The sequence below is a fragment of the Papio anubis genome, chromosome 10 (genome assembly GCF_008728515.1).
Source record: "Papio anubis isolate 15944 chromosome 10, Panubis1.0, whole genome shotgun sequence".
In the NCBI taxonomy this organism is placed as follows: Eukaryota; Metazoa; Chordata; class Mammalia; order Primates; family Cercopithecidae; genus Papio; species Papio anubis.
In genome coordinates this window covers 48440927-48465422 of record NC_044985.1, presented here as the reverse complement: position 1 = coordinate 48465422, position 24496 = coordinate 48440927, and the positions used below count along the sequence as shown (strand labels likewise).

General features: G+C 36.0%; 1 protein-coding gene across 7 annotated transcripts in view; it reads left to right on the top strand.

Annotated features, from left to right (window-relative positions):
* The window catches only part of COBLL1 (cordon-bleu WH2 repeat protein like 1), a 163378-nt gene that overhangs the window by 101379 nt on the left and 37503 nt on the right, over nt 1–24496 (top strand). For 5 of the 7 annotated variants that reach the window (XM_017946591.3, XM_017946590.3, XM_017946588.3 and 2 more), the window contains 5 exons: nt 12958–13159; nt 15209–15437; nt 16278–16316; nt 22248–22345; nt 22459–22695. In XM_017946591.3, the coding sequence (XP_017802080.2) occupies nt 12958–13159; nt 15209–15437; nt 16278–16316; nt 22248–22345; nt 22459–22695 (805 nt within the window). The remainder of the gene's footprint in view (nt 1–12957; nt 13160–15208; nt 15438–16277; nt 16317–22247; nt 22346–22458; nt 22696–24496) is intronic. The other 2 variants (XM_017946592.3, XM_017946589.3) reach the window with 1 other exon arrangement.

Here is a 24496-nt window from a genome sequence, read left to right as displayed (position 1 = left end):
TGTGTGTGTGTGTGTGTGTATGTTTGTGTGTGTGTGTTGTGTATAAGGAAGAGAATATGTTGGGTATTGCATTCTTACAGTCTGGTTTTGTCTAGAAAACCTCATTTAAGGTAACCTTAATTTTAAGATGTATCATTAAAATCATGTGTAACTTTACAGATTATTTAAAGTACATGAAAACAAAATAGTTCAGCTTTAGCAAATCATATAGTGTTATTTAACTCTGATTACATTTGAGGAAGTTGCATTTTGCCATTTATTTTGTATTGAAAGTCATTTTGGAGATCACACATTGAACCCTGTTTATGAGATTGAGAAAACTGTATCTCTGGTAGGCTCCCATCTGCAACCGTGGATGGCCTCGTACGTGTGAGAAAGACATCTTGAAAGTTAGAGACAACGACCATTATCATCAATTCTTGAAATAATATTACTCTGGTTTTAAAAGGATAATGGATCTGGCTGGGGGTAACAAAGGCAATTCCTTTTTTTATTTTTATTTTATTTTATTTTTCCTGAATTCAAAGTAAGTAAAAAAAAAAAGTCACCCTTTTTTTCTAGTTCTTCAGGGTTACAGGTGATGCTGGTTTCATCACAAATACTCTTCAGAATTTCTTCTTGGGGATGTACCAGTCATCTATTTATATTGCCTTATTCTCTGCTTGCTATAAGTGAATCTCTGGGTTCTTCAGATTTTTTTTTAAACCTCAGTGGCTTTAATATAAGAAGCATGTTTTTTCTCTCTGTCCTGTCACCCGTCATATTTATTTTAGACTTTTCCATATGCCACCCCGAGTTAACTTTTCTTCTCTTTCCTCAACTCTGGAAACCGAGATCCATGGTCAGCTTCCCTATTTCCACCAGAGAATGGTGGAATCTCATCATTTTAAAACTGTTCCAGTTCTTAGATCTTAGGGTTCCTTATTTGAATACTACCTTTTAAAACATCTAGCTTATCCACTTTCTCTTTAACTGAATTAGTTCTTCATCCTCAAGTCTAATTTATGACTGTTCTGTAGGATGCTGCATTTTTCTTCATGTCTAAATTTTCATCATATCTATTTTTTCTTTATACCTGATAGATTCTGCATCAGACATTTCTCCTACATTTGTACTTACAAGCACCCTAGATTTTTCCTACCCTCCTTCCAGCATGTTTGCCTCCTCAGGTCCCTAAATCTGAGTAATTTTTCATCAATCAGCTTTGTGTTTCTGGGCCACCAACTATTTTGAATTGCTGTAGTTTTTTTTTTTAATCTATGAAAATGTATTATAGCTGAATTGATAGGATTAAATATGATTAAATGAAATACTATCAGGGCTTGGCACCTATTGATTGGCTTCCTTGTTTTTTGTTTGTTTGTTTGTTTGTTTTGTTTTTAATTGGGAACTGCTTTTCTTAACCCTGGCTCTCTTCATTTACCTTGCACCCTCAGATTAATCTAAAACGCCTCTCTGTTTGTGGTACTACCTTTGATAAAAGACTGCAGGACAGCAATTCAATATCAGATTGAAGAAGTCCAAACTACCTAGCCTGGAGATTGGGATACCTTATTTTCTCCTCCAAAATTAAGTAAGCTTTTCCTTCACCACCACTCTCCTTTCTTTCTTTCTTTCTTTTTTTTTTTTTTTTTGAGACAGAGTCTTGCTCTGTCGCCCAGGCTGGAGTGCATTAGTGGGATCTCAGCTCACTGCAACCTCCACCTCCCAGGTTCAAGCAATTCTCCTGCCCCAGTATCCCAAGTAGCTGGGATTACAGGTGAATGCCACCATGCCCAGCTAATTTTTGTATTTTTAGTAGAGACGGGGTTTCACCATGTTGGCCAGGCTGGTCTCGAACTCCTGACCTTAGGTGATCCACCACCCCCAGCCTCCCAAAGTGCTGGAATTACAGGTGTGAACCACTGTGCCCTGCCCTCCTTTGTGTATCTTAAGCTTCACCACATGACTCTTTGCTCTTCCTTTGTTCTTCTACAAATACTCTATTTCTTTCACCTCCATACTTTTATGAACTTTTTTTCCCCCCTGGTGTAACTCACTACCCTCATTTTCTCCAGTTAGTTTATATAGCTCAGGTGAGATATTTTATATAAAGGCTCCCTGATCTCCCCAGAATCAAGGATTAACTCTGGCTTCCAAACTCTTCTGACACTTTATATCATATTTATTACATACTGTTTTTTGCTGCAATGTATGTGTAGGTCTTACCTTTCGAAGAAACTACAGAGCCATGAGAATATCATTACTTTTCTTTATAGTGCCTAGCACAGTTTCTTGCAATGTAGTAGGCATTTCATAAATTTATCAAAATGAATATTGTCTTCCTAAACACTTATGCGTAGATGGAGGTAGCAACATAAATGGTGTGAAGAAGCACTTGGAATGAGTCCTAGTTGTTTACCCAGAATCTTTTAAGTAAAGATATTTTCTCCAGGCAGAGAGCAAGGTAGGAATGCCCCAAATTTCGATTGCTTTTTAAATTTTGTTTAGGGCTGAAGAGTTTTTCTGAGAGTAGAATTTATATCAGTGTGTTTGTTTGTTTGTTTGTTTGTTTGTTTAGACAGGGTTTCAGTCACCCAGGTTGGAGTGCAGTGGTTAAGATCTGGGCTCCCTGCAGCTTCTGCCTCCCAGGCTCAAGCAGTCTTCCCACCCCAGCCTCCCAAGTAGCTAGGACCACAGGCGTGTGCTACCACGCCTAGCTAATTCTTGTATTTTTTGTAGAGATGGGATTTCCCCCACATTGCCCAGCCTGTATATCAGTGTTTTTACTATGGGGTTTCATTTAGGGACTTTGTTTGCAGTAGTTTTATAATTCAGACATGACTCATTGATGCTATGACTAATTTTCTATTTTAAGTGTTTGTGATTTAAAGTAGTGTGATTCTGAATATCTTGGAAGTGTGATTCTGGGATATCTTAATGCAATCCAAGATGTTTAAGAGTCTGACTTGGTATATCTTAAAAGTGTGACTTGGGATATCTTTATAGTGTGATTAGGGATGTCTTGAGTGTCACAGCTGCTGCTGACCTATTGTTTCACAAAACTGTTTAATAATAACAACAAAAAGAAATGTTCAAATAGAAAATTATGTACTACTACTGATAAATGTTAACTGCCTAATGGGAAGACTCAATGATAAAAATAAAATTTCTTCATGGCTTTGTTACTACCATATAAAAGAAATATGAAAAATCTCAACAGAATAATACAAGAATTTGGTGGGGGACTAAGGAAAGTAATTTTAAGTGTGTGAGGGTTTCTTAGATAAACAGAGTTCCATATGTAACTCTGAAAAGATTTTAATGCAGTTTTTTCACGTCATATTTATGTTTGAGAAGTATCTAGTGATGACAAATGTATGATAAATATAAGCACAGTGTTATCTTCAGAAGAATGCACTTGTTTGTGCATTGATTTTCACAAAAGAGCTTGTTCAGTTTAGGGAACACAGTAGGGTTGGAGGTGCTCATAGACTTTATGCTCAGGGAGAAACTGACTATCCTGAATTAGGTTGGCAGCCATCTGCCAGCTTAACTATTTTTGGTACCAGGACTTAGTGATGCCATCTCTTTAATCTCTTAGTGATGCCATCTCTTTAATAACCAAAAGTCACCATGTCTCCACTATCTTGCCTTTGTGAGCCCCTGCTTACATTAAGGGGGCTTGCCATGCTAACTTGAAAACTCTTGGGCATTTCTAAGTATCCTGATACCATGGATAGTTGGACTGAAAGAAGGAGGAATTAAAATATTTTATTTATATATAAGATACAGTGTAGTACAGATGTATGTGTACGTATGTCTATGTGTATGTATATGTTTGCACACATATATAAATGTGTGCATCTATGTATATGTAGACTGTGTATACCAAATCCAAAATCTCAAATGCTTCAAATTCCAGAACTTTTTGGTGTGAATATGATGCTCAAAGGAAATGTTTATTGGAGCATTTCAGATTTTGGATTTCCAGATTAGGAATGCTCAACTCGTGTAATGCAAATATTTCAAAATCTGAAAAAAAATATGAAATCTGAAACACTTCCTGCCTCAAGCACGTTGGATAAGGGATACTCAACCTGTTTCTGTGTGTATGTGTATCATGTATATAATCGATAAACATCTTTTTTACCAGACAAAGCAATTCTTTGCCTTTCTAGAAATGAACATTAAAGGATACTACTGTTACAGAACTCGTGGCTCTTCTTCTCAGAAGATGCTATGTACTTCACAACAGCATAAGCAGTGGTGTCTGCTAGTACTTGGGAAAAGTTAATTTTTAATGAAAGTGAGCTTATAGACTAAACAGATATAGAAACCACATAGAGGCTGGGCGCGGTGGCTCAAGCCTGTAATCCCAGCACTTTGGGAGGCCAAGGCAGGAGAGGCGGATCGAGGTCGGGAGATCCCGAGACCATCCTGGCTAACCAGTGAAACCCGTCTCTACTAAAAATACAAAAAACTAGCGAGGCTGAGGTGAAGTGAGGCGCCTGTAGTCCTTTCGGGAGGCTAGAGGCAGGAGAATACGTGGCGAGAACCAGGGGCCGAGGCTTGCAGTGAGCTGAGATCCGACCACTGCACTCCAACCCTGGGCAGGCAAAATGAGACTTTGTCTCAAAAACCACATAGATTAAGGAAATATGTGGGTACATTTGTATATTATTCTAGGTCTTCATCTTATAGTCGGGTATCTGCTTCATAGGTAATTATTCCTCATTGAATAGGTATTAGTTCCTTTTTCTTCTCTTCCCTTTTTCCAGGCTAAACTTTTAAAGCAAAATGTTCAATTTGGGAAATCTGATAAGATTAACACGAATCCTTCTTGGCCTGTAGAGAGAGCATTCTATGGCCATGCTATCACACTTTCTTTCCTACAAGAGGGAGAAAGAAATAAGCACCATTTATAACAGAGGAGGATATTTCTTTTACGCACCTACTACAAATAGGAATTTGTTTTGATTCGAGCACACGTGAGATGTCATAATTGAAAACACAAAGAAAGCACAGAACTCCAAGCTAGAAGTCCCAACTAGAAGTTACAGTTTGTTCTAGACTTGCTGTGTGATCTTAAGCAAATCACCTCACCTCTCTGGGCTTTTCCCATAAAATAATCCAGAGACATGTCGCACATGCTTTTCGGCCTGATTTGCCTGTCCCATAACACCGGTTTACAGCAGAGTTGAGCCTGAGCTTTGACTGGCACAGGGTGGGTCCGCGAAGGAGCTTGGGAGCATTTTACATGGATTACAGCGCCACCTATTGGGAAAAAGTAGACTATGAAAAAAAGTGACAAGATCTTTTTTTCATGGTTGGATCAGTGTGGGGTTTTTGCTAAAAAAAGAGTAACAGAACAGAATGGATGTAGAAAAATTTCTGAAGCTCACGTCATATTTATGTTTGAGAAGTGTCTAGTGATGACAAATGTATGATAAATATATGTATATAATAGGGTAATTTTTTAAAAACTGCCCAACATCTATAGGGTGGTACAAACCATGTTTAACTCTACAAGATGCTTAAATTTTGGTGTAGATCCTTATTCTGCTGTAACTGCTTAAAACAAAAGTTGGCATTTAACTGTGCAAGTACCTCAACATAACAGTACTACTTGAGTTTTTAATCGGTACTATTTGAGTTTTTAATCATCCTGTCATCTAGGTTCTGTCACTGCCCTCCCATATCCCCCATGGCTCTGAGCCCAGGAGAATGTCAGCCTCTGTCACCTGCCTGCTCCCCTGGTTGGGAAAGGGGTGACAAAGTATTCATAAATGTCCTCAGAACATTGTTCCTGGCAGGGCCACCCTCTTCCCTTTGCTGTCCTGGCATCTACGCTTTATAATAATGACTCTTTTTAATTTCAGATTTTTAACTTAATTTAATTTTTAAATTTTTCTAGCGACAGGGTCACACTCCATTGCCCAGGCAGGAGTGCAGTGGTGTGATCGTAGCTCACTGCAGCCTCAAACTCCGGGCTCAAGTGATGTCCTGCCTTGGCCTCCCAAGGTGCTGGGATTACAGATGTGAGCCACCGTGCTCAGCCCTAATTTTAGTTTTTAAATTTTTGTGATTACAGTTGCCATAGTTAGATGTTTTAGAAAGTTGGAAAATACAGATAAGCCAAAAAATTGTAAATGCAATTTCATTAAGCAGGCCGATTGCAACTTCTAACGTTGTAGTGTCTAGCCTTTTATTCTTAGGCATGCACATCTATGTATACACATATGTATGTACACACATCTGTATGTGCACTCTTCTTTTTTACAACAATATGGTATTGTACATGTTATTTGTAACCTCCTTTGTTCAGTTAATGATTTCCATCTTTCATGTCAATAAAATTTTATCCTTTGTCTATTTTCAAATTGCCCCAGTTATAGTGAGATGTATTTGTGGTATTTTGTTTTTATAAGTGGCATGTATGTGTGTTTAGTAGGTGTGTTCTTAAATCACCATTTTTATGACGGTAATTATTTATAATCAGCTGTGAGTATAACACCCAAGATAAACGACCAGATAGAGTCCAAAGTGGTTGCTTTCTAAAAATTGTGGAGTTTTTTACATTTAGTAATATCTATTTTTAGTATGTTAAGAACTTATCAGCTTAGTAATCTGACCTATTACTAATTATCTTCAAATCTTAATTTCATGTATTTTCTTCAAAATTTTCTTATAGCATAATAAGCATTCTCAATTTTGAGATTGGGTCTAGTTGTTTTGTGTACCTGGTACATTTCATTTCTTGCACACACAGACAGAGCACTGCTTCATTCCTGAACTCATTAATGAACTACATGGGTTAGCATAAGATTGATAAACTCAGCAATAGAGAATGTTTTAAGATTTCTGTACGATTACTGGTATGTATAATTGGGTTGTTGGTGTGAACTTACAAGGTACAGATACGAAACTAATACAGGGAATTGTTATCTATTTCTGAAAGAAGTGGGAAATCTCATAGGGATTTCTTCATTTCAAAGAAGAGCTTTTAGAGTCTTAAAAAAAAAATTCTGCCCTCCAGAAAATTATTATATTATCTTACAAGAGAAAAAATTCTGTAAATACTGTTAATGCAAAGCACACTCCGCTGAGTAATAAAATAACCCAAAATTCAATGTGGTGTAATAATATAGAGGAGTGATTATAATGTTCATTCAATCCTTTTCCACTTTTAATAATTTGCCTCCAGTTTTAGATGGACTGCTCACGTGTGCTCCCGCCTTAGGGAACAGGAAGACAGGCATCTTTTCTGTGGTGATCCCGTGGTCAAACTCATTAGCCAACTGCCTTCAGGTGCATCGGCTGGGGGATGATTATCCAACCAGAGTTGTTATCTTTGGCAGAAGTAGTTTGGCATCCAGGTATATTCAAGAGATGATTTTATTTCCTGTGGGTGCACTTTGTGACTAGTTAACCCCAGTGGCGTCTCTGTTGGATGCAGGAACTGCTTAAAAGTTAATGTCCGACTTTTATAGCGTTATGACTCCTTTATGGTAAAGCTAGACAGTCAGTAATTCCCAACCTCAAAATCTTGTGGTCAGGGTCAGCTTTCCTGTGTTAGAGTGCTGAATGCTGAGGCTTCAATTAAATATTTAAAGCATTCAAACTAGTCTGAGGCTGTTTTTGGAAAAGATCTTAACCTTATTTAATGTTTATGTTTCACCTTTGTGTAAAGATATGGCTTAGGCAAAACAAGCTTACTAATTATAAAAAACAACAGAGCTTTCACCATGTTATTTTTTTCTAAAGCATATGAATCTCCTTTCAACAAGTATGCTTTCTCATGTGTCAGTTGTATTAGTCTACTATGCATTTGAGCCCATTGACTTTCAAACAGAATTAATCACTGTTTTCTCTAAATTCCTCATTTGACAACAGCGACCTGGCCAGGTACCTACAGATTACTAAGATGTGGTCCTGCTAGAGGGGAGCTCACATCCGTGTACACACAGAACCCAGATAACTTGTCGAGGTCACTCTGCTGCTTAAGATCTAAGTAAGATTGGCCTGAACCCCTGTTCCACTTCTGGAAGGTTCAATCCCCTTTATAATCTTATCGTAAACTCCCAAGAATTTTACGTTCTTGGGGCCACCTCTGGCTCTGACTTTATGTCTCACCACCTCTGGATTCATATTTTTCAGTTTCTACTTCTGAAATTCCATCTGAAATTATTTGACACCTCCCAAGGCTACCCAAAATTCATTGTGATGTAATAATATAGAATGATGCTTTGTAGAGTTACAGTAAGCACATCACATAGCAGACCATTGAAATTTGCATTTTAGATCTCCTGTTGGGTGCTTTCAGCAACCCCGCCACTTTGTTATGTCCCTCCAATCCTGGCCCCTTTCCACTGGCTAGCTCCTCTTTCTGTCTCTGTCTCCTTTCTGCATTAGCTTCAATCCTATCAGCTCCCTACAAAATGTATCTGGAATCTGAGTAGTCTAGGCCACCACCATCTTCCACCTAAATTTTTGCAATAACCTTGTAGCTGCTGCCCCAGGCTATTTTGAATACAAAAACCAGAATGTAATCCTTTTAAAAAGTAGAGTAGATCACATCACTCCTCAGAACTGTTTGGAGGCTTTCTGTCTCACTCAGTAAAATCTCAAGTCTTCACTTGAAAGGCCTTTAAACACTACAAGATTATCACTGATTTTGTGCCTATTGTTTTCACCTTAGCCGACTAGTTTCTGTTTTTCTTTAAACACTTAGAGCACATTCCTGCCTCAGGGTTTTTGTACTTGTCAAAGCTATCTTTCCCCAGATATCCCAGGCCCTTCAAGTTCTCTATTCTGGTGTCATTTTTCAATCAGGACATTCCTAACTTCTTTCTTTGTTTTTTTTTATTTAAATTTTATTTTTTTATCAGAGCATGTATCACCACCTGATATTTTATATATTTTACTTGTTTCTTTTTTTCTCTTCTCTCTAAATCAGAGTTCCATAAACTTCATAAACTACAGTATGATCAGAATAGGCTGGAGTGCCTGTCAAAGCACAAATTGCTGTTCCTTGTTCCCAGAGGAATTAATGATCTGGGCTGGGGCTTGACAATTTGCATTTCTAACAAGTTCTCAGCAGATACTGATGCTGCTGGTCTATGTATCACACCTTGAGAACCAGCATGTTAGAATTACTCTATCCATTATGGCAGCCATTCACCACATGTGCCTACTTACATTGAATTTAAATTAAGTTGAATAAATTAAAAATTTGGTTTGGGAGTCCACTAGCTCAGTAACCACTGTGTTGGACAGTGCAGATATAGAACATTTCCATTGGTGCAGAAAATTCCATTGGGCTTATTACTGTAAAACACAAACCACATAAAGATCCACATGGAGCTTACTATGGTGTAAGGAATCAGGTTAGATACACAACTTTTCTTTTTCATCTGATAGTTTTCCCAGTACCACTTATTGAAAATTCAGTTGTTTCCCCAGAGACAATTCATATGCAGTATTAAATTCACATATGTAATTATGTATATTGCAGAACTTTCTGGATTGCTGCATTTATCTGTCTGGGAATAGGAATACTTTCAAGACAAATTTGGCTTCTGAAATTATTGAATAAAGAATTGGACCTGGAATTATAAAATGAGAGAATAAAGTCATAAAGAAGTTCTGTGGTTTTCAGTTGCCTCTAAAAGAGGCATTTTTAGTAGAAAACATGTAGGCAGTGTTGAGTTCAAAGGTCATGATATAGTCGGCAATTTTTTTCTTATGAAATCTGATATAGTGTGTAAAGTTTCTAGATAAATAAAGTGACTGAAGGAATAGGCCATTATATTAATATTCTTGACCAATTGTCCACCCCATTTATTAGATTAGAAAATTAATTTGTCACAGAAATACCAATATTTCTACACAAAGTATCAAATTGTTCTAACTTTTTTAAAAAATCAAAAATGTATTTTTTTAACATTTATATGTTTATACATAAAGGATGATAATTATGGCACAAAAATAGGGATAAAAACGAAACAAAACTTTAATAATTTTTTGTATTTTTGTTTTGTTTTGTTTTTTGAGACGGAGTCTTGCTCTGTCGCCCAGGCTGGAGTGCAGTGGTGTGATCTCAGCTCACTACAAGCTCCGCTTCCTGGGTTCACGCCATTCTCCTGCCTCAGCCTCCCAAGTAGCTGGGACTACAGGCGCCCGCCACCTTGCCCGGCTAATTTTTGTATTTTTAGTAGAGACGGGGTTTCACCCTGTTAGCCAGGATGGCTTTGATCTCGTGACCTCGTAATCCGCCCGCCTCAGCCTCCTAAAGTGCTGGGATTATAGGCGTGAGCCACCGCACCCAGCCATTTGTCTTGTTAACTTATGTATTTCTGGCAGAGATTCAAGAAAACTGTGTATTTAAGAAGTAAAAGATGTTGGAAGAATAAGTGTCAATGTTTTTACATTTATTACTTGACACATTTATATATAAAGAGAAAGAAATACAGTCTGCATGTATCATCATTTACTCATAGACAACAGCAGACAGTTACCCAGTCAGTTGGCAATGAAAGTTCTCTCCTCCTCCAGCTAAACTGTATTTATAATTGTATTTAACTAGACATTACCTAATCCTTCTTAACTTTATTTACTATCAAAGAAAGTACTATTTCCAAGTCTAGAATTGGTATGTGCCATCCAATTGCTCTTGTAGAGTACCATATTACCAAAAAATCAACTTCCACAAGACCGTTTTGCTAGTCTCTCTCTGGATGAAATTAAAAATGTACTGTTTAAAGCCAAAACATGGGCAATATAGATACATTTATGGGCATAGCCTGTGGCTCAAAAGAAGGATGTAAAACTCTTTAAATAATATGCAACCATCTAATAAAGACACAGGGAATGTATTTTGAGAATTGAAATGTATTCCTGAGAATTGTTTTTTAATTGAGGGACTTAGAGCCTTTTATTTATTTATTTTTCTTTATATATGTACAAGTAATAGGGTGCTACTTGTATGTGGGAGAGGAGAAGGGAGGTGTGAGAGACCATTGAGAAACATACTCCTTATCTCATAAAGATTAGACTGGCCCAGGAGTAGGCAGCGACCACAGAAAGTAGAAATGGGGGCTGAACACGGGATGATCTGAAATCTATGTAATGTAATGTTTGACTTCAAGACCACACAGTATCCAAGAGTGAATCCTTCCCCATCTCTGCAGGAGACTCCTTGTCTGGAAGAACTGCATCAGAGGGACTGCAGGCCTGGGAGCTTGCTGAGGGTGACATGCCATATGAAAACAGAGGCACTAAAATAAAAGTGGCATACCGAATGGCGAGATTTCTAGCCCCATTTCCCTGTCAAGTTCCCAAAAGCCAGTAACCAGGTTTATATCTCTAGTCAAGAAATTGGAGAATAACTTTTTACTAATACGTGCATTTCCCTTTTGAGGTGGGATGCAGATGTCTGACTCCCCAATTACCCTAAAGTGAATCCCATGAACCTACACCTCCAGCCATAAAAATAGGATTTTCACACTGCAGTTCAGTGCCTTATTCTTAAGTATGAACTAACAGCTTAGGATCACCTGACATTTGGGGAAAGCACATGATACCAAAGATTTTTTAGTGTGCTTTCCTTAAGGGCTGACAGTATTAAGAAAGACTCAGAGACTATGTTGTTCTGTTGATGATATGAATGAAAATATAAGTCTATGTCAACAATGAGAGTCTATGGAAAGGGAAGCAAAAAATTGGTAAGTATCCCTGAATTCCAAGTTGGGTATGAAAGTTTCTATAGAAATAAGTCCTGTATTACCAATGCTATTAAACATTCATTCATTATTTGAAATTATCTCATGCATTTACTTTATTTCTATTTTATGTTCTAGTACACAAGCTGATAAACTTTTTCTGTCATGGGCCAGGAAGTAAAAGTAGTAGGCTTTGTGGGCTATGCCTATATAGTAGGTGTGGTCACGCTACTCCATTCTGCTGTTGTAACTAACACAAAAGTAGCCTGAGACATTATATAAACAAATGGGCATGGCTATTTTATAATACAACTTTATTTACAAAAACAGACTGTGGGCCCATTTTGACCTGCACATTGTGGTTTGCTGACACTTGGTTTAGTATATCCAGTAGAGTGTTAGATCTATGAGAACAGATATACTATAATACTTGTACTGTGATTCCAGTGTCTAGAGAATATTCATAACCTTTGAATGATTAAAGAATTTGTACTACGCCCTTTAGGATTTTGTGGACTTCCTATGTAGATATTTACAGTCTGTTTTCTAAAGCCAAAAAGGTGGTGGTGCTTGTTCCAAATACTTCATTCTTATGAGAACTTTGTAATCAATTCATAAGCTAAAGACTGCCAATATTGTATTACAAATAATGTGTTGTGAAGGACTGCTCTTGGGTAAGGAAAGGACTTCTCCTGAAACTTGTAATTTGGAAACAATTTGGTAAAACATAAAAGTAGTTGTTGAACTAACACTAGGATCCATGCTGTCTTGACTATCCCAACACTTTTTAACTATTACAATTTTGTCTGTTTAAGTATCTTGTAGTTCAATTTTTTGCAGTTATATTATTTTTGTTATGATGATGATGATGATGATGATAATGACAGGGTCTGGCTCTGTTGCCCAGGCTGGAGTGCAGTGGCATGATCTCATCTCACTGCAACCTCATCTTCCAGGGCTCATGTTGTTCTCTGGCCTCCACCTCCTGCGTAGGTGGGACCATAGGCACGTACCACCACAGCAGGTTATTTTTAAAAATTTTTTGTAGAGACAGGGTCTTGCCATGTTGCCTAGGCTGGTCTCCAACTCCTGGGCTCAAGCGGTCCTCCTGCCTTGGCCTGTAGCTTGGCCTATAGCTCAAATTTTAAGCTGCTTTTCCAAATACGATTTTGTAGCCTTGTTTATCTATTGAAGACAAGCATTCTAAGAAAATCCTCAAAATAATAACAGGTAATGAAATACTCTTGTTTTACAGTAAACCTATGATGGACTTGTTGATATTCCTTTGTGCACAGTATCACTTAAATCCATCAAGTTACACAATCGATCTGTTGTCAGCTGAACAGAACCACATTAAATTTAAACCAAACACACCAATAGGAATGTTGGAGGTAGAGAAGGTAATTTTAAAGCCAAAAATGTTGGATAAGAAAAAACCTACACCTATAATACCAGAGGTAAGAATTCCATTATATCTTTTGGTATCTTATGGCTAAAATATTAAGTTGATTTTTCAGTCATTAGCAGCTCATTGTAAGTGAAATGAAAATGGACTTTCCTGATCAAATTTGATGTGAACATAGGTATTATGTTTTTCTAGGCCACTTTGTTTAGGATTCAGTTGGTTATTGATCCTTGGATTCAATAGAATTTGGGCAAAACTTTAGATTTAAGTGCTCTAAAATGATATCTAATATGATTGCATAAGAATGTAACAATTATGAATGATTTGTATTTTAAGCTACTTTTTAAAAAAGTATTTTATATGTAAAGGAAGGTTTTAGAATCTTTTCATGCAAATTCATCTAAGAATTTCTTAAAGTAATATTTTGGCTTCTGCGTACTTGGTAAGCAGCAGTCGTAACTTACATCTATTTGTGTGTGTGTGTTTTTGTTTTGTTTTCTCACTCTTCATTGTGTTTGAATTAATAACATCTAAACTATTAATGTGTGCTGCACATTAACTCCATTTTCTTTAATGTACAAATTCCATGCAAAAATTTTTAACCACATCATTCTAATATCATCAGTCCTTATTAAAATTGTTTTATTGCTGCACGCAATAGGGTAGAATTTTATGGGTTTCAACAAATACTCTTTCATTATGAACATCAACCATTTTCATTTTATAATATATATAAAAGTTTGTATATTAAATTGCTACATGTGACTTAAATATACATATTCTTGCATTTTCTTCATGTTGTTATGAAGCTTTTTTCAAAGAAGTTGAGTTTTTGAAAATATTAAAACATACTTGCTTTCTGTAATATATGATTTAATATTATTAATATGTGTTAGGATATTGGACTGCCTTCTGTCTAGGCATTTGTTTCTGTTTAGGTGTTTATTACCTATCCCTGCTGTTTTTCTAGGTGGAAATGGTTATATTTATGCTATTGCATGGGATTATACAAAGGGTTTTAGTTTTGTGAATGAATGTCTTTAAGGACCTGCAAAATGTACATTTCACTTAGTATAGTCTCATGTAGCTAAGTTCCATACAGGATTTAATTCAATTACGTGATGAGATGCTTAAAATCTTCCCAGTAATTTTAAATTATCAGTACTAGATATCTAATGAAGACATTTTAATATTCTTTACTAAAATATTAAAATTAGCCAAAGTAGTAACAACAACAAAAGCTAATCACAATAGTCAATGTTCTCTTATTGATCAATGACTATGTGCCAGAAAGTCTGCTAAGCTTTTCATATGGATTATCTCACTTATAATGTTTCAAACAGAAACAAAATTTTAGTGACTTAACCAAAATACCCCTTTTTTTTATTGAGGCAATAGAGAAATTATTTGAAAGATAAATATTCCTCAAAGGGTAGGATAAAATATACATACTTTTGTACTATGTACATCTGCTAATTTTAAAGTAAGTATTTTAAGGAACAAAGTGAAAACATGAGTGGTACTAGATATGAGGCTAGTTTGTTCTTTTTTAGTTTAAAATCTAATTAAAATCTTACTATAGAATGGTTGGATTATTTAATAAATAAACTAATGTGTTTGCTTCTAAGAACTTGCTTTGGATTTAGGGAGTAACATTAATCAAAAAGAGAATTTCACACCAAAATAGGAAAGTACTGTTCGGTGGCTCACGCCTATAATCCCAGCACTTTGGGAGGCCGAGGCAGGTAGATCACCTGAGGTCGGGAGTTCAAGACCAGTCTGACCAACATGGAGAAACCCTGTCTCTACTAAAAATACAAAAAAAATTAGCCGGGGTGGTGGCGCATGCCTATAATCCCAGCTACTCGGGAGGCTGAGGCAGGAGAATCGCTTGAACCCGGGAGGCGGAGGTTGTGGTGAGCCGATATCGCGCCGTTGCACTCCAGCCTGGGCAAAAAGAGCGAAACTCTTTCAAAAAAAAAAAAAAAAAAAAAAAAAAAAAGAATGTGTAACTGTAGGTTATCTCATTATTCTAGACATTATTGTAGAATGTTTGTTTCAGTAAATTATGATACAAGTATGGCTTTAATCTGTGTTTCAGAAAACTGTGAGAGTAGTGATTAATTTTAAGAAAACACAGAAGACTATAGTGAGAGTGAGTCCACATGCATCACTTCAAGAGCTTGCCCCTATTATATGTAGCAAATGTGAGTTTGATCCATTGCATACAGTATTGTTGAAAGATTATCAGTCACAGGAGCCCCTCGACTTGACAAAATCTCTTAATGACCTGGGACTAAGAGAATTATATGCAATGGATGTCAACAGAGGTAAGACAGACTTCTATTTTATTTATTTAGTGGGATGTATATATTTGTATGTTTTTGTGCATTGTGTTTGCATGTAGGTATTCTCAAGTTCATAATGGCAGTTAATGGGTCCTATAGATAGAAGTAATTGCATGGCATTAGGAATAAGAAAACAAAATATTAATAAATATAAATCAAGTTAAATATAACATTTAACTTAATTTCAGTTATTGAAATTGGAATTAAAACTTGTCTTTTTAGCCATCATCTACATTTTATATTTTTTCTTTCTCTGATTTTTTTTGGGGGAGGCGTAGGATTTAACTTAATTCTTCATGGCTTTGAGGCTTAAACAGAAAATAAAAATTTACATGTAAATTCATTGTTATTCTAATCAAGTGTGAATTACTGTAGACTCATTATGATTTTGTCTGAGTCTTAATTATCATTCAAGTTTGGAAGTTTCTTGCTAAATTTTTTCTAAGGTCAACACCGAAATAAGTTGGCTTATGAAATGAATCAATCTTACTCAAAAAATTTTTGAAATAGTTTCCAGTTTTAATCTATAGAAATGATGTAATGTATTAAAGTTTGGAGATCTTAGATAATGCTGGTTTGTATGATGTCTAGTAGACAAATGCAAACATTTATTCAACATGAATCTGTTTCACTAAGCGAAATAAAAGTTTAGTGAAGCTGACAATTATTTACATGCTCTTTGCATAGAGACTTCAAAATTTGTCCTGAGGTTGTGGCTTTATATAATCCATAAACTACTTTTTCAACTCAGTGATGTTTTATACTTGAACAAACATCATCTTCACAGTCAATTTACCCTCTTTTATACCCCTCCTTCTGTAGCCACTTCTGTTACTGTCTTCAGTAAGTCATCTTTACAAGGTAAGATGTACGAATCAGTAGAAACAAATTATAACCTGAAATTGGATATATTGAAAATAAGCTTCTAATTTTACCTTTTCTTAACATCACTAATATGTTCATTCTGTAAGAGATTTTAACCTAGAAAATATTTGGGTTTTATTTCCTGAAAAAATTTATAGGTTCCTTCCCCTTGATTTCCAAATTTAATTGTAATAATTTCATTTCAACAAATGTTTAAAAATTATTCTAACAGTGTGGGAAAACATATTCTTTACTCTCATACAAGGAAAAATGATTTGCTAGGATCTTTATTGGGTACAAGTGCTAATAGCTTGGTAGTAACAAGGAAGCATCTCAGATTATTTCACTGAACAGTAATTCAGAATAATGATGTTATATTAACCATATGAAATTTTGCAGTCATTGTTTGTGAATATTTTGTAATAACATGGAAAATGCTTACGTTGAAATTAGCTTTTATACCATATAAGTGTGTTTAACACAATAGGTGAATAAATGCTTTTATATGAAATTGCTAAAAGGAAATACATAAAAAATTTCAATAGTGGTTACCTTTGGGTGGTAGGGTTATGGTAGGTGATTTTTTTTATTATTATTTATTTTCTTTATAATACAGAATTACATAATGGGCATGCATTCCTTTCGTAGAGAAAAACTGTATTTAAAATTGTCCAATAATAAATTGTAGAAATCATCTTTCACCCATTAAGAAAAGTCTCAAATAATTGATTACCCTAATAATTACCAGCTTACTAAAAAAACAAGCCTTAACAAACTGCATATATTATGTGTTATTGAAATCTCACCTTCTACTTCTATAATAATAAGAGATTAGAAATAGTGATCTCTGTGGTTCTTTCTAGCAACAACATTTTATTACTTGTACTTGACCTTTACTCCTAACTTTGCCTAATCCTAAGCAAATTCCATAAACTTTCTGGCCTCATTTCGAGGTTGTCGAATGTATTGATTTCTAGTATCCCTTCCAGTAATGGAAGGATGTGGTTTATTCAGAATATGAAATGTTGTGGATAAATCTTAAGAGAGTGAAATATTAAAATTAAGAAAGCTTTACAGTATCAGAATCTACAAGGTCAATCCAAATGCTGTCAGTGCCCTTGCCTCCTTATTTTTTCTGATACTATTTTGAAAACTTAGAAGTTTCCATGCAATTATTTTTAGCCTGCCTTTTAGAAATAGAAATAGGAAACTACAGTATTTGAGTTGCTTTTCTAAGTAAGCTCAAGGCTTTGCTTGTCTTACTGTTTAACCTGACTTGCTATGATCCCTGATATAGAACTTTAAGTGAAAACTTAAGGGTTAACTAGTGTGGAGGATGACCTGAAAATTTCGTCACCAAAAATAACCATGTGGGCCAGGCATGGTGGCTCATGCCTATCATTCCAACACTTTGGGAGGCCAAGGTGGAAAAATTGCTTGAGCCTAGGAATTTCAGACCAGCCTGGGCAACCTGGCAAAACCCCATCTCTACAAAAAATGCAAAAATTAGCCGGTTATGGTAGCACATGCCTGTAGTCCCAGCTACTTAGAAGGCTGAGGTGGGAGGATCACCTAAGCCCAGGGAGGTCAGGGCTGTGGTGAGCCACGACCCTGCCAGTGCACTCCAGACTGGGTGACAGAGTGAGACTGTCTCAGAAAAATAAATAAAAATAAAAAATAAATATAAAAAATATTCTGGTTGTATTTATTGTATTGCACAACCATATGAATTTTTCATCTACTGTTCTAAATTTAATTGTGCATCCATATGCAATAAGTGGTGTATTCCATCTTAAAATGAAATAGTGGCAAATCTAAAACAAAAATACAAATATAAATAATCTTTAAATGGAGACCAGTTTTAGTTCTACTGTTTAATGTCTATTCGTCTTTGTGCAAGTTATTAAAATTCTCTGTTCACTTATAGTTACTGAGAGCGTAATGGAGTAATACCACTGCTTTCATATATATATATATTTTATATCCTGCAGGGTAAATGCTAGCATCTTCCAATGAGAAAAGGGGCTTAGAGTGATAACTTTTGATACTTCCCTCACAAGGTCATTCTAAGAAATATATTAGGCATGCAAAAAACTTTAACTATAAAGTGCTATGCACGTGTTCATTATTATTAGTTGCTAGCATTGTGAAACTCATTGTGCAGAATGTATGCTGCTTATTGAATATTTGAATCATCAGATTTAAAAGTTTTACTTTGTAAAATAGTTTTCCTTTCATATGTTATTGAGGCATTACTGTATTTATTTGGTGTTAACTAGCTTTCCTTTCCTGAAGTAGTCCCTATTTTGCCATAATTTATTTTGGTTTTTTTTTAGACAGGTATTTTAAATAAAAGCATTTAAGACTATATATTTATCTCTTAGTTTAGCTTCAGTTATGTCTCACAAATTTTAATACACAATATTTTATTTCAAATGTTATTGAAATTGTACTGTGATTTACCATAAAATCCATATGTTGCTTAGTAGAAGAAATATTTTTTGAATTTTACAGATCACCACTCATTGCTTTTCCAAGGCTTAGGAAAATTCGCTACTCATTTATTGAAGAAACCAGGTCATTTGTCTTATAGCTTCCCACGTTCAGATTTTTACTGTTGCCTCCTGTGGTGTCACTTAGTGTTTAACTTATTGCCAATGTCATTGAAATTTTATTTCAATGTAAATTTCCCCTCTATTTCCTGTAAATTGATGGTTAAATCTAGAGGCTTGATCAGATTTTGGCAAGAGATTTTTTTGGCAAGAATACTTCACAAGTGTTGCTATGTACTTCCATCAGCAAACATGTAACGACAAGTTCTTTTTTTCTAATGTTAGCCATCAATGATCTTTGTCTACATCTTAGTTAATTAGGAGTCGAAAAATAGTGAAAGTCTATTGCAAACAATATTACTAAAAAAGCAAGCTTCCCCGTGTCAGCTATATAACTGCTACAGAGGTTGAATTCAATCAGAAAAAGGTAGAATAGGCCAGATGCGGTGGCTCACGCCTGTAATCCCAGCACTTTGGGAGGCCACGGTGGGTGGATCACCTGAGGTCAGGAGTTCGAGACCAGCCTGGCCAACATGGCGAAACCCCGTCTCTACTAAAAATACAAACATTAGCAAGGCATGGGGGCGCACGCCTGTAGTCCCAGCTACTTGGGAGGCCGAGGCAGGAGAATTGCTTGAACCCAGGATGTGGAGGTTGCAGTGAGCCAAGATCACACCACTGTGCTCCAGCCTGGGCGACAGAGTGAGATTCAAAAAAAGACTCCATCTCAATAAATAAATAAAAAAGAAAAGAAAAGAAAAAGGTATAATAAAAGTTTGATGATTTCCTTTCATCAGTTTTTAAAATAATGGACTGGTTCTCCAGCATAACACAAATGTGATCAAAGAGGCTTTTTTTTTTTTTAGGATCATTATGAATGTATGAAATTAAACACATGTGACATGTTTCAGTTTATTGAGTTACTTTTATGATGTCCAAATTATCCTTTTACTGGTAGAAACCATCTCAAGTTGGTTCCTGAGTCCTTTTAACACAACCTGGTAGACTTTGACAGCATTCTTTCTAGTATGGCTAGATGTCCCAAGCTTATCTTGTACATTCCTTAATACCAACAGAGAATCAACCATTCTCAAGTAATCATGGTTTCTTTTAATGGGAAATGGAATTTAGAGCCAGTTTGGGCCAGGGAGTCCCAGCACTGTTGGCTGTGTCATTGTTTGTTGGCCCTTCAGTTGATATTAGGAGATGCTTTTTGGAAAATTTTATATAAATATTATGTATGCAACCTTGAGGTTTGACATTTGCCATTCTAACTAAAGTAGGGCTTCCTAATTTTTAGCAGTATTAACATTTGGGACAAGATAATTCTGTCATTGGGGACTGTCTTTTGCAGTGTACTATGTTTGAAATCCTCACTGGCCTCTACCCAGTAAATGCCGACAGCATAGTCTCCTAACCCCATTGCCAGTGGTGGCAATCAAATTGTCCCCAGACTTTGTCAGATGTCCTCTGGGGGGGCAAAATTGGTCCCAGTTGAGACCCACCCTATTAAAGAAATAACTTTTATGAAACATTTAGCAGAATACCGAGCAATTATAATGACTCACATTTTGTAGAAGAAAATAAATAATACCACACATCTACAGCCATCTGATCTTTGACAAACCTGAGAGAAACAAGAAATGGGGAAAGGATTCCCTATTTAATAAATGGTGCTGGGAAAATTGGCTAGCCATAAGTAGAAAGCTGAAACTGGATCCTTTCCTTACTCCTTATACGAAAATTAATTCAAGATGGATTAGAGACTTAAATGTAAGACCTAATACCATAAAAATCCTAGAGGAAAACCTAGGTAGTACCATTCAGGACATAGGCATGGGCAAAGACTTCATGTCTAAAACACCAAAAGCAACGGCAGCAAAAGCTAAAATTGACAAATGGGATCTAATTAAACTAAAGAGCTTCTGCACAGCAAAAGAAACTACCATCAGAGTGAACAGGCAACCTACAGAATGGGAGAAAATTTTTGCAATCTACTCATCTGACAAAGGGCTAATATCCAGAACCTACAAAGAACTCAAACAAATTTACAAGAAAAAAACAAACAACCCCATCAAAAAGTGGGCAAAGGATATGAATAGACATTTCTCAAAAGAAGGCATTCATACAGCCAACAAACACATGAAAAAATGCTCATCATCACTGGCCATCAGAGAAATGCAAATCAAAACCACAATGAGATACCATCTCACACCAGTTAGAATGGCGATCATTCAAAAGTCAGGAAACAACAGGTGCTGGAGAGGATGTGGAGAAATAGGAACACTTTTACACTGTTGGTGGGATTGTAAACTAGTTCAACCATTATGGAAAACAGTATGGCGATTCCTCAAGGATCTAGAACTAGATGTACCATATGACCCAGCCATCCCATTACTGGGTATATACCCAAAGGATTATAAATTATGCTGCTATAAAGACACATGCACACGTATGTTTATTGCAGCACTATTCACAATAGCAAAGACTTGGAATCAACCCAAATGTCCATCAGTGACAGATTGGATTAAGAAAATGTGGCACATATACACCATGGAATACTATGCAGCCATAAAAAAGGATGAGTTTGTGTCCTTTGTAGGGACATGGATGCAGCTGGAATCCATCATTCTTAGCAAACTATCACAAGAACAGAAAACCAAACACCGCATGTTCTCACTCATAGGTGGGAACTGAACAATGAGATCACTTGGACTCGGGAAGGGGAACATCACACACCGGGGCCTATCATGGGGAGGGGGGAGGGGGGAGGGATTGCATTGGGAGTTATACCTGATGTAAATGACGAGTTGATGGGTGCAGCACACCAACAAGGCACAAGTATACATATGTAACAAACCTGCACGTTATGCACATGTACCCTACAACTTACAGTATAATAATAATAAATTAATTAAAAAAAAAAAAAAGAAAATATTTCACATAGTTTAGCTGTGAGAGCAAAGTATAATAAAAATAAAGGAACAAACTGTGTGGTAGCAATTTCATATGTTGTTTAATTTGAAGTGTCCTTTCTATTTTACTTCCGCTTCTGAAATGTTGTATAGAACACAGACTCTGAATCAAAAAAACTGAGTTTGTGGTATAGCTCTGTCATTTCCTGAGTGTTCGCCTTGATTATGTATCTTAGTTTTTTAAGCTTCAGTTTCCTCTTCTGTGAAATAAGAATAATATTTGCTTGTTGCTTTGAGAACTTAATAAGATTTAAGGTGCTTAGCAGAGTGCCTTGTTTGTAGACTACAATTAGTAGCTTTTAGCATTAGATAAGTTTACAAAGGGGAAGTAAGAGAAAGAAATCTTGGAATTGAACAGTCAACCTCACGTACAAAAGTAAGATGCTTTTCTTTTATTTTAGAGTCCTGCCAAATATCACAAAACCTAGATATTATGAAGGAGAAAGAAAATAAAGGGTTTTTCAGTTTTTTTCAACGCAGTAAGAAAAAGCGGGACCAAGTAAGTATTTTCTTATATTGCATTTTGTAAGATTCTTCAAATATTTTTAATTACTAATGCTTTTTACTAATATCTTGAAATTACTAGATTTTGGCTTTGTCGTTCTTTACCAGACTGCCAGTGCCCCTGCAACTCCTCTAGTAAATAAGCACCGCCCGACTTTTACGAGGTCGAATACCATTTCCAAACCATATATTTCCAACACCCTGCCATCGGATGCACCCAAGAAGAGGCGGGCTCCACTGCCTCCGATGCCAGTGTCTCAGAGTGTCCCCCAAGACCTCGCACACATTCAAGAGAGGCCTGCTTCTTGTATAATGAAATCCATGAGTGTGGATGAGACAGATAAGGTGCGTAGTTTTGTTTTCTATTTTGTTTTTTTTGGATGAGGCAGGGTACCATTTATTTTTCCTCTTACCTAACTTGTCCTTTCTAGGTAGACTAGAAAGAAGTAGTCCTATAACAGTTGGTAATTAGTAACAGTTACTAATCTGTAATAAGATGAATAGCTCATTCTAAGATTGGTACTAGGAATAGATCTTCTGTATACGTACAGGTCTGTGATGCAGTAAAGGATAAATGTCCATTTTAAGTAACTTTCATATTCAAGTGAAAAAAATATCCGAAAACTAAAGTCTTGGTTTACTAAGGCCTAACTAGGGGCTCTTGCTTGGTGCATGTAATAGGAATGGAAATACAGTCTTTATTTTTGAATGATTCTTTTTTAAACAGTAACACAGTCTTTGAGTTGTGTTCATGGGTTTCTAACCACATGTATCTTCTTGACCTGACTGAGATTCTCCAGGGAATAGCCTGGTATCTACCTAGTGCATAGATACTCCATAGTGAAAAAAGAAAATGAGCCTTTTTATATAGAATATATCACAGTTACCTCTTATCTTCAAAGTACAGTTCTATGTGTACCTTTTTCTCAAAGTTTCTTATTACTCACCTTTAATCTCAAATTTTCCCTGAGTTTGCCATTTTGTGGAGATCCATTTGCAAACTACTTTTCATTACTAAACAATCCGCGTATTCCTTGCTTTATCCATGTGAAAAATAAATGAATTTTTAGGTATATATAATTGGAGATGAGACTGTATATATTGTTGCTGGTAATCAGACAGAATGATTTAAGTAACTTTGAGAGCAGATTTTATTTGCAGATACTTGAGACGCTGAGAAGTTTTCTTGTATCTAGTTGAAAGATTTTGTTTCCCCCTCGGGAGCTTAGTAAATGCAATGCTAAAGTAAATTAACTCTTCCCAAGCACCTGATCCACATTTCTGTGCTGCTTTGACTTAAAATTAACCATAGTTTTAAATGTAGTTTATAGACTATCATATGTGCAACTCAAAGAGATAGAAATGAATTTTGAAAATGCTTAACCTCAGTACTTGGGAAATGATCCATTAAGTTTCTTATTTCTATTAAGATTTTCTTCTCTAATTTAGTATTTGTGGTATAAAATCTCATCTAATCTCACAAATCAGGAGGATAATGTTTTTGTCAAGTGATAGAATCATATACTGACAAAGAATTTGCAGGGTAACTGCTTGAGAGTTAGGTGAATCTTCACGGAAGAGATGATTCTTGAGTTCACTCTTAAAATATGTGCGGGATTGCATTAGGCAAAGGAACCGTGTTCAGAGATGCAGGAATGTGAACACTATGGCTTGCCTAGGCATGAGCAAGAAACAGAGATTGAAATTAAGCATGGTAAGCAGGAGTCAAGTCAGGGTCCCAAAGACTTTGTTTTGTGCTTGTAGCCCTTTTAAATTTATTCGCAATAAGAAGTAGCATTTTTAGGGTTGTTGTATCATAGAAGACTGTAAATTATACTCTTGAGTAGCTACGTTTTTGCATATATTAATATATATAGAAATATACTTTAGCCCATGCTCACAAATCTTTATTCTAGCTGTCCTCATCCAATCTATTTCAGTAAACTTCCTTTGTACTTGGTTCCCCAAGAGGTCTATGTTGTCTTTCTAGTAGTCTGTTTCTTAAAATTCTGGGCTGCGCTACCAGTGACCTCACTGAAAGCTATTTCTTTTGAAGCTCTCCCTCTGCTCTGTGACCAGTTGCTGCCCCTGTGTTAAGTAATCTTTTTTTTTAGTATGTTGCCTTTGGCAAACTACACATCTTTGT